The sequence below is a fragment of the Cajanus cajan genome, chromosome 3 (genome assembly GCF_000230855.2).
Source record: "Cajanus cajan strain Asha chromosome 3, NIPB_CcT2T_4, whole genome shotgun sequence".
NCBI classification, from domain to species: domain Eukaryota; kingdom Viridiplantae; phylum Streptophyta; class Magnoliopsida; order Fabales; family Fabaceae; genus Cajanus; species Cajanus cajan.
The window spans coordinates 29,356,149-29,367,738 of record NC_138519.1 but is presented as its reverse complement, the minus strand read 5'-3'; the positions used below and the strand labels follow the sequence as shown (position 1 = coordinate 29,367,738).

Genomic DNA, 11,590 nt, shown 5'->3' with positions numbered 1-11,590 from the left:
TTCTGAAGCACTATAGTTGATTTAGTAGTATAACCAAGTTTGATGCGTAAATACTTAAATTCGATTACCATTACCATCATTGTAATTTGATTTACTGATAAAAACATAATTTAATTCAGTTTTTAACTCCACTACTATTATCAAAATTTGGATTTAATCTTCCAGCTTTTATAAATTCCGTTCTAACTTCCAATATAAATTTTTAATTCATTTATTTTTTTAATAATCAATATTTAATGTAAATAAATACATACATATAATGGTTCTGAACTTGTCTATTATTTTGTTTGAATAAATTAATATAAATTTTTTTAAATTAAATAGGACAAATTAATTTTCACTAAATATAAAATTTATTCTTATATATATATATAGAGAAAAATTTTATTAAATTTTTTTTGAAGGGAAATTTTATTAAATGTTATGAAATATAAATACTTATTTATAAATATTTCATAATTTAAAATAAATTTAATATTAGATAATATTTAATAAGAAATATGAGAGAGAAGTAAGAGAAATAAGGAGAAAAAACCGATTGGAAAGGGGGAGGAAAATAGAGAAAAGAAGAAAAAGGACACAGAGAAAGGAGAGAAGTAGAAAAAAGAAAAAAGAGAGAGTAATTCAGTTCAATATTGTGAATTAAATATAAATGTTTTTGTCAAGTCATTCTAATTTGTTCATCCCACTCAACCTATTTTATTTTATGACAAAGGAGAATTGACTAAATAAATGAAGAGTTATAAATTAATGAAGATAATGGTAGTGACAAGAATCAGTGAGAAAATTTTCCATTGTTTAAAATATTTAAACCAAATTAAATCGGTACCAATTACAACTATGTGATTTGCGTATCATTATTTGGATAATTCATCAACTTTATTTTGCATGCAAAATTTGTTTAATGTTATTTTTTATGTTTCATCAAGCAATAAAATATACGATAATTAAATTAATTCTTGAATTAATGAATAAAAAATTAATCCTTGAATTAATGAATCAAAAATTAATCCTTGAATTACAAATATCAGTGTATTTAGTCCTTGAAATAAAAAAATGTCATTTCAATGCTTAAAATTTACTAAACAAACATTATTTGTTCTTATATATTATTAAATAAAAATTATTTTAGTTGTTAAAATTACAAAAATAAGATCACAGAAATTATTAATACCTGAAATTTAATATATGATATTTTTAAGGATTAAAATGGTAATTCTATCGTTAAATGTATGGTAGGATCATGTTTGGGAGGCCTTAAAGTACTTTGTTATTATATCATACTTATAATTAGTTTTTTTTGTTGTCATATCCTTATTTATAACTAAGTCAAGAAATAATCGTTAGTTATATCTAATAGACCAAAAAAAAATTAAAGAAAAAATATCTTTAATAGTAATAAAAAGTATAATTATAGATTTCACATTTAATTGAATTATAAAAAATAAAAAATAAAAAATAAAAAAACCTTTTTTATAAATTATAAGAATTCCATAATTTATCATATTCAAATTTTAATTGATCCTGAGTTTCTAGTCCGAAATTAAAAATGTAAAGAACTTTCATTTAAACTATTAATATAAACATTTGTTATAAAAGAAATTTATATAATCAAACTTTAAAAAAATTTCTTTCGGATTTTTGAAAACAATCAATGAAGAAAGAATTTCTCTAGTACTTGATTTTGTCGGTGACCATGAAATTTCAAGTTTGATAATATTTTTCTTTTTCTTACAAGAGAAAGCTAAACTATAAACATAATACAATAACCTCCTATTTTAAAAGTAGGAGTTAAATGATGAATTTGTTAGAAAAGGTGAATTTTTCACTGGAACAATTATAACTTCTAAGTTAATTTATATAAATTTCTTTTATAAGTACTTATATGAAAAGAAAATAAAAATAAATAAATTTTTATAACTTATCTAAAACTAATTTATGTGTAAATTAAAAATACATTTTTAAATAAACTAAAAAAGATTTCAACTTTAACAAATTAATTTATGTACTTTACCAAAAAAAAAATTAATTTATGTATAATTTAATTTTATCTTATAATTTTTTTAATATAAAAATTTATGTTTATATATCCTTAATCCTTATATATCAATTTCACCTTTCACCTTTCACCTTTCACCTTTCACCTTTCTTGGTGTGTGTTATAAAAGAATCACTTAAAAATTAAAATTTTAAGCATTTTTTTTGTTTTATATAAAGGAATAAATTCAACTAAATAAAATAAAATAGAACAAGTCAATTAAAGAGAATGAAGAGAAAAATAGAGAAGTCAACGATACTGTCATTTACATATCAGAGTTTCACAAAATAGGGGAATGAAATGCGAACAATGCTACATTATATATGAGCACTAAACAGTAGTGCAGTATTATTAACAATTCTTGAAGCACTTAAAGTCACTTTAAACAATCTTCCAAAATTTGATGGTTTGGATGAAATTGTTTTATAAATTTGGTATTTATAAATAACACTAGAAAGTCTTTCAAAATCTCTCTAATATTACAATATTTTAAAATTCTTATATTTTTTAATACTAATGAATTATTTTTAAGCTATAAAAAATCTTAAATAAATATCAATAGATTTTAATGGACTATTTTAAAAATCTTAAAAATCCAAATTGAATACCAGTATATTGTTTTTAAGTGACATAAAATCCTGATTGAATATCAACAAATTTTTTTACTAAAAAAAATCTTTTAAAATTCTAAATCAATACATCCCCTAAATTTAATTAATAAAACAAAAATAGAGCAGAACATGAAGGAGAAAAAAAATTCTTGCAAGAATATTTAGAATCTTACCTTGTGTGACACAAACTAAGAATAAGAATGAGGAAAGCTCTTATTCTTCACCAGAGTTAGTACTCCATTTTTCAATTTCTTATCTCCTTTGTCTTCACCTCACATTTTCTTTCCCTTTTCTGAATATTCTCCTCGATTTGAAGCTGATGCGAGATAGGCAGCTTAGAAATATATTTACTTAGCAATGGATCCATGAAAAGAGCGCAAGTAAGTGATTAGATCTTACCTAGAGAGTGAAACAAACCAAAACAGAGGAAAGCTCTTAATCTTCAATTCATTCACCAAGCAACTACTCCTATTGTCTGTCTGTCTTGAAAGATGCACTTCATAATAGATATCCATATTTATCTTTATATGAGTGAAATTTCTTGATATATATAGATTCATGAGCTATAAACAAAGGAACAAACCTGGTCTGATCTGTTCTAGGAATGTAAGTTGAGATCTGTCTTCCCTTTTCACAACTCCAAATGGTGAGCAATAAACTGAAAGTGATGAAGAGAGGAAAAAAGCAAAGATATGAAGGTGTAAGTCCCAAGAAAACTAACATCCAAGAGAATACAACAAAAGAAACCAGGAAAAAAAGTATATAAAACAAGTGATCCTCGTCTTTTCTTTCGTTGACTAAAATAATATCTTCACTTTTCTTTCAAAGGGTTGCGCCAGCGTCTGAACATATTGAGCAAGGTTGACAGAATCACGTGATCTTACCTCTAAGTGCCTACTCGTCCGAATGCACAATCGTCTAAACTCAAGCATGGTAGAGTAGTAGGAGCGGCCATTTCTGCGTCTCTCCCTTTTAGCTTTCAAGTTCAGACTTTTAGGTTTTGTTCAGGATTTTAACTTTTTATTTGGGCCTATACCTATTATTATTGGTTGATGTTATATACACCTCCCTTTTTTTTATACGTACCCCTCTTGTTTTAAAAAAATAATTAAAATTTTAAAATATTTTTTTAATTTTTAATTTTTTAATTTTATATTCATAATATTTAATTTAGTACTTTTTTTATATATTTTCTCTCATTCTTTTTAATTTTTACATGCATTTCCTTATCTTTTTTTCACCTCACTTATTTTGATAAATAATTTTAATTTTTTTAGTTTTATATTACTTTCTCCGATTCTCTTTCAATTTTCTTACTTTTATTTCCTCTCCTCTCACTTTTAGTTTTTACACATATGTAAAACGTAAAAGTATTTTTAATAATATTATAGGTGTGTGACTTTCTCGATAATAGATAAAAATTTAGAGGTAGACGAAATAGTGCATATAAAAACTAGAAAAAATATGTAAAAAAACATAGCAAATCAAAAGTTAAAAATATAAAATTAAAAAAAAATACAAATATTTTATATTTGTTAAAAAATAAAGAAAGTGTACTTATAAATAAATAAATAAATAAGGTATATATTATGAGCCATTATTATTAAGTCTCATTTTTACGTTTTGGGCCTAATAAAACTATAATCCATAACCTAAACCCAAATCAAAGTTTGTTCAGCCACTAAACCTAAATATCTAATGACTACTAATAATATAATATTATCAAATCATGAATTGAAAGGTGACGAACGTGAACGAGCAGTACGTACAAGTGTACAACCTTTCATTCTTGTTCTTCACGTATCACTTATCGCAACCGCGAGATTGCAAGTGACATTCGATGTGAACGAGCAGGACACGCAACCTTTTTTAATATGCTTATAAATATGTTAGGAAATTGTTACAGTAAAAAATTTTAATATATTTTTAATATATAAATTTATAAAAAATTTAAAAGAATTAATTTAATTATAAAATAAATAATCTAAATTATATTTATAAAATCAAAAGTAAAATAAAATTAAAGAAATTAAAATTATAAGATTTCATGTTATAAAACATTAAAAAGAAAAAAATTAATAAATAATAGAAATAAAAAATTATTAAAATTATAATATAGAAATTCAAAAATTTAAGATAAAAAGACAAAAATATACTTAAAAAATTATTATAGAAATTTAAAAATTTTAAGTGAAAAGACAAAAAATACATAAAAAATTATTAAAATTAAACTATTTAAATATATAATAATATTATTATAAATAAAATTAGAATATATAAAATAAAAAATAAAATAACTAAATAATTTAAAAATTGAAAGAATAAAATATCATAAATATTATTTAAATAAATTATTAAAAATATAAAATATAAAATAAAATTGTAATTACAACTGTACCGGTACCCTCTCAAATAACATGGGTACCATAGAATTTCTCAACATGTTATTATCAATTTAAATTTAAATTAAATATTTCATGTGTTATGATGATCTTTTTCCCTCTTATTTATACGAGACTAAAAACCTATTTTAGTCCCTTATAATAATCGTTTGTTTTAATTTAGTCTCAATTTTATTTTTGGTCTCAATTTGGTCCCTAATAAATTAATTGATTGCAATGTCGGACTTGTGGATGCCACGTGATGTAGATGCCACGTGGATGCCATGTAGATGTCAAATTTTGTCATGCATCTGGAACCAGAACGGCCCGTTCTGAAACCGAAACGGCTCGTTCCGGTCGCACTCATGGTGTGTAAATTTTGCATCTAGAACGACCCGTTTCAGATGTATTATTTAACACCAACGCGTGCAGCAGAACGGGTCGTTTTGAAACCAGAATGGGTCGTTCTGGTTTCCAAAACGGGTCGTTTTGGATTCAGAACGGGCCGTTCCAGAACGCCAACCAACATAGTGCACTAGTGTGGTTCAAAAATCGAAAGCAAACCATTTACACATACAAACTTTTTTACCTAAAAAATAATATATTTTAAAAATTAAAAATTATATTCTAAGATATATATATATATATATATATATATATATTTAAATTATCGTATGTATAAAATATAAATTTCGAGGAGTTATTCATTTATCTGATATTTGTCAAACTTCTGTATTTTCTATTTATTGTTTATGTTGATAAAAAAAATTAAAATTGTAAAAATTTATATCACATATTAAAAACATCTTTATATGATAAATAAATTAAACTTGATTTTTATAAGATTTAACATATTTATTTATATGTTTTTATTAGTGTTAAATTATTATTAAGTAGGTTTTTAAGATTGTTATGTTATCAAACATTTTAAAAAATGTCTATGACAGATAAATATATAATATTTATAACATGTATTTTTAACAAAAATTAGGTTTAAATATATTAAATTATAATATAACATAATCTGACCTAGTTTATTTTCATCCTTAATCATAATTGTAGATATAAAAAATTGTAAAAAATAACTATAATATATATATTTATACTTTCAAAAATTATATATAAAATTTTTAATATTACAAATATACAAATAAGTATTGTCCTCACAATCTAAAATTTCTGGATATAATCTTCGAACCAAAACGACCCGTTCCAGATGCAAAATTAACACACCAAGAGTGAAACCAGAACGGGCCGCTCTGGTTCCAGATGCATGACAAAAATTTGACATCCACGTGGCATCTACGTAGCTTCCACGTGGCATCCATGTAGCATCCACGTGGCTAACAGTTAACTCTGTTTAAATAATTTTGACCGAAGTCCGACATTGCAACCAATTAATTTATTAGGGACCAAATTGAGACAAAAAATAAAAGTGGGACTAAATTGAAACAAACAATTATTATAAAGGACCAAAATAGGTTTTTAGGCTTTATACTATATTAGATGTACACATAAGATTTTATATGGATATAATTTGATTTTATAATTTCAGTAGAATCTTATGTTTTTTGTTACGAATCTATGATTTATGATTCTGTGACCTAATTTTGCATCAAACTAAAATCTCGATTTTGATTATCTTGATATTGAGAAATAAGAAATAAATAGTATGATGAGATCTATTTAAAGTAAAACAAGAATTTGATGAATTGTGTTAAGTCTCAATTATACTTCTTTTTGGACAAGACTTATTGAACAATTTCACTCATCCTTTGCACCATTGCAAGATAATTGTTCTCTTTTTGATTCATTTTGTATGCAGATATAGCTAACCCAATTTCATCTAACAATACCTTAATACACCTCATTTTTTGTGTGGGTATTGAGTGAAGAGTTGAAAGTTGAAGATCCTTTGGATTGGAAATCTAAAGAGCTAAGGAGCAGAGAAGAGTGACTGCGCCGGGCGCGAGACTACCCTCGCCGGGCGTGATCGAGACAGAGAGTAACTTAAACTCTTTGGAAGGCATTGCGTCGGGCGTAAAAGGAATTGCGCCGGGCTTGTCCTGAGGCAGAGAGTATTTGACCTTCCTGGAAGGTCCTGCGCCGGGCGCAAAGACTTATGCGTCAGGCGCATAACCCTAATCTGACTCCCCAAGCTCGTATTTGAAGACATTTTCGAGGGCTTCTTCCTCATTCACACATTGGACGCGTTTGAGGAGCTAAGGAAGGGATTCCCAAAGCTTGGGACCGTTCGTGTGTGGGTCTTTCCTTCGGTTCTTCATTCTCTCTTCCATCTCTATTTTTTGTTACCCTCATTGTTTTGAGTGGTTCTACCCATCATTTTGTGAGGTTAGATGTAACCAACGAATTATATTGTAATCCTTACGTTTTAATGATATATATACATGTTGTTTCATTCATTGTTGTGTATGTTTCTATTCTTAATGCTTGCTTTGGATTGATTCTCCATTGCATGATATAGGTTCCATTGGGTGTTGGAAAATAACCATTGAAACTAGCTCTGAAACAAATGCCTAGTGGGAAATGTATCTAGGAATGGAGCTTGGCCTATTAGTAGTCTTAAACCCTAGCCCGTAATGCGGGTGTAGGTATTGGATACTCAAGGAATTGATATTCAATATCCGCACCTAGGCTCTTGCTCTAAGAGATTAGGTTTGAGTAAACTTATGGGTTGACTAAGCAATGTATGTAACAAGAGATTAAGGATTCATTAGTATAACGTTCGGTGAAATCTGACCCCACAATCTCACAAAAATCATAATACCATTTCTATCCTTTTCCACTCACAATCAAATATTTTTATAATTAACATTCCAGTAGTCATACTCTTTAATTCACATTTACATGACAAACTACAAAATTGGAATTATTCTTTAGTCACGAATAGTCAATAAATGCTTATTTTACCTACTAATCCCTGTGGATACGATAATTTTACTACTTGAACGGCCAGTATACTTGCTGTGTTTGAGACCGTTGATAGAACAAAAATGATTTAAAGTGATAACAAAAGTGGTTCAACGGAAATCTCAACAAGTTTTTGGCGCCGTTGCCGGGGATTAGCAAGGTAATTTAGTATTTATAGCTATTTGTGACTTGTTCCTTTACTTTTATTGTTAATTTCTATTTTCGCAAATGAACTCTTTGGGCTGACTTGTGCACTCTAGTCTTTTGTTTTCTCTTGTATGCAAGGTACTATTCGAACCAGAGGTACTGCTTCTTCTGAGCCGCTGTTGGACGATCCTGAGATTGAACGCACGGCAAGGAGGAATAATAGCAACATGAGGAGAATGAGGAACAGAGTAAATCCAGTTGGCCAACCAACCACTCATATTCCTGAAGTTTTTGTTTCTGATATTCCTGAGTTCACTATGGAAGGTGACGGTGGTGCTCACAATGAAAATCCAAACCGAAGGCGCACTATAGGTGATGCTTTCACCTACACTAGCCCGAGGGAATTCTCTAGCATTGTGAGACCTACAATGAATGACAGACTAGCAGAAATGAAGCCTGCACTCCTACAGCTTATCAGCTCTCATCAATTTTCTGGCCTGGATCATGAAGACCCACATACTCATCTCTACACTTTCTATGAGTTGTGTGGCTCAGTTGGAGTTTTAGGTGCGGATGAAGAGGCACTGTTCATGAGGTTGTTTCCATTTTCTCTGAATGGGAAGGCTAAGGCTTGGCTTCATTCTCAGCCAAACCAAAGCCTGACCACTTGGAGGGATGTGGAGACTAAATTCTTAGCCAGGTTCTTTCCCCCGTCCAAGAACACTGAGGCCAGAACTGCTATTGCTACCTTTGCTCAAGGTGCGGATGAGCCATTATGTGAAGCATGGGAGAGGTACAAATCACTGTTGAGGAGGTTTAGGGTTTAGGAGCCATCACCATCATTGAGTCCATGGCCTCCACAGACTTTAGGAGCCAGCATGGTAGAAGCTCTTCACACAAGAGGGGAGTTTTGGAGTTGAGTACTCAAGATGCGGTGTTAGCTCAAAACAAGCTACTTTCCCAACAAATTGAAGCATTGAATCAACAAATGGCCAAGCTACCTCAACAACTTCAAGCTATGCAATCTAATGCTCCTCCTATGCAACAAGTGTTATCATGTGATTTTTGTGGAGGTGACCACCCGAATGGTTATTGTGCCGGATCATCTAGTTCCCAAGGTGAAGAAGTGAACTATATGGGGAATCAAGGGCGGCAAAATTTCTCTCAACACCCCTATTCGCAAAATTCAAATCAGGGGTGGAGAAATAACTATGGTGGAAACAAGCCAGATATGAATGCTTCATCAAGTAGCAGGCCTCCACATCAACACCAACACCCACCTTTATATGAGAGAACCACCAAGTTGGAAGACACGCTGCAACAATTCATGCAATTGTCTATGTCCAACCAAAAGAACACTGATGCTTCAATTAAAAATCTGGAGATACAGGTGGGGAAGATAGCAAAACAGCTAGCAGAGCAAAAAAAGGGTTCTTTCTTAGCCAATACCGAGCAAAACCTGAAAGGGCACTTGAATATAGTATCTACAAGGAGTGGTCAGGAATTTGTGGTGAAGGAGAGTGAGAAGAAGAATGAGAGTGAATAAAAAAAATGATATGGGAGTAGAAGATGATGCTAGTGTTGATGAGGAGATCATCCTAGAGGGCCTAGGAGTATGGAGAAGGGGTGAAGGAAGTGAGTTGGTTGATGAGAATAAAATGAAAAATGAAAATGACAAAAAGAGTGAGAAAAAGAAAGAAATTGAAAAAGAGAAAGAAGGAGCTAGTAGAGAGAAAAAGAAAGCACCCATGGAGGAGAGGAGTATTGTAAAGGTGCCACCCACCAAGAGCCTACCATATCCTCATGCACCTTCAAGAAGAGATAAGGAGAGACAATATGCTCGGTTCTTAGAGATTTTCAAGACCTTGCAGATCGAAATTCCGTTCTCCGAGGCATTAGAGCAAATGCATACCTATGCCAAGTTCATGAAGAAGCTCCTCACCAAGAAGAGAAAATATTTTGAAGAGGAGACCATTACATTGGAGGCGGGGTGTAGTGCTATTATCCAGAAGATGTTGCCAACAAAATCCAAGGACCCTGGTAGTTTCACTCTTCCAGTCACTATTGGGAGTTTAGCTATTGTTAAGGCTTTGCTTGATTTGGGGGCTAGCATCAATCTTATGCCCTTATCTATGCTTCAGAGGATTGGTGATTTGGAGGTGAAGCCCACTCGCATGACTTTGCAGTTGGCTGATCGATCTGTGAAGTATCCTTATGACATAGTGGAGGATGTTCTGGTGAAGGTGGACCGTTTCTTGTTTCTCGCTGATTTTGTGGTGATGGATATAGAAGAGGACATTGATGTACCTCTCATTCTTGGTCGACCATTCATGAAGACTGCACGAGTTCTAATTGATGTGGATGATGGGAAGCTTAAGGTGAGAGTGAATGATGAAGAAGTCAACTTTGACATTTTTGATGCCATGCACTACCCCAAAGACAAGAGCAGTTGCTTCCGAGTTGATGTAATTGATGGCCTTATTGAAGATACTAGGAAGCAGGTCTCTTTTTCCACTCCTTTGGAGAAAGTCTTGATCAATATGGTTAAATATCTCCATGAAGAAGAAGATAGAGAGATTGAGGCATGTTTGAAAAGCCTTGACTCATATAAGGAGGTGACACCTACTTCTATGCGTATAGAAGATTTGAAGGAGGAAGGGGAGGAGATTACCCCTAAGCTTGAGTTGAAAATACTTCCTTCTCATCTCAAGTATGTGTTTCTAGAAGAAGGTGGAAGCAAACCGGTTATCATAAGTAGCTCCTTATCCACATTAGAGGAGGAGAAGCTTGTGAGAGTATTGAAGTTCTATCAAGGGGCAATTGGTTGGTCTATTTCTGATCTCAAGGGAATTAGCCCAACCTATTGCATGCATAAGATATTTATGGAGGATGAGTACAAACCGGTTGCTCAACCACAGAGGAGGCTTAATCCTGTGATGAAGGAGGTAGTGATGAAGGAAGTGATTAAGTTGTTGGATGCCGGTATGATCAACCCTATTTCTAATAGTGCATGGGTGAGCCCTGTACAAGTGGTTCCAAAGAAGGGTGGCATGACGGTGATTTAAAATGAGAAAAATGAGTTGATTGCTTCTAGAACAGTCATGGGGTGGAGAATGTGCATTGATTATCGTAAGCTCAACAAAGCTACAAGGAAGGATCATTTTCCACTCCCGTTCATGGATCAGATGCTTGAGAGATTAGCTGGCCAAGCTTATTATTGCTTTCTTGATGGGTATTCAGGCTACAACCAGATTGTGGTTGATCCGGAAGATCAAGAGAAGACCGCTTTCACTTGTCCTTTTGGTGTCTTTGCTTATCGGAAGATGCCATTTGGACTGCGCAATGCTCCTGCAACATTTCAGAGATGTATGCTTGCTATATTCTCTGACCTAGTGGAGAAGAGCATTGAGGTTTTTGTAACGACCCGCCGTGGTCCCTACACTTAGTGGAATCGCATTACTGCTAGTGAAATTAAGAGAAAT

At 31.3% G+C, this 11,590-nt stretch overlaps 1 protein-coding gene across 1 annotated transcript; it reads left to right on the top strand.

The window, feature by feature from the left end:
- The first annotated feature begins 9,856 nt into the window (after nt 1–9,856).
- LOC145956210 (uncharacterized) lies at nt 9,857–11,173 on the top strand. Its single transcript, XM_083071776.1, has one exon. It carries the CDS (start codon nt 9,857–9,859, stop codon nt 11,171–11,173), a length of 1,317 nt encoding a protein of 438 aa, XP_082927902.1.
- The last annotated feature ends 417 nt before the right edge of the window (nt 11,174–11,590 follow it).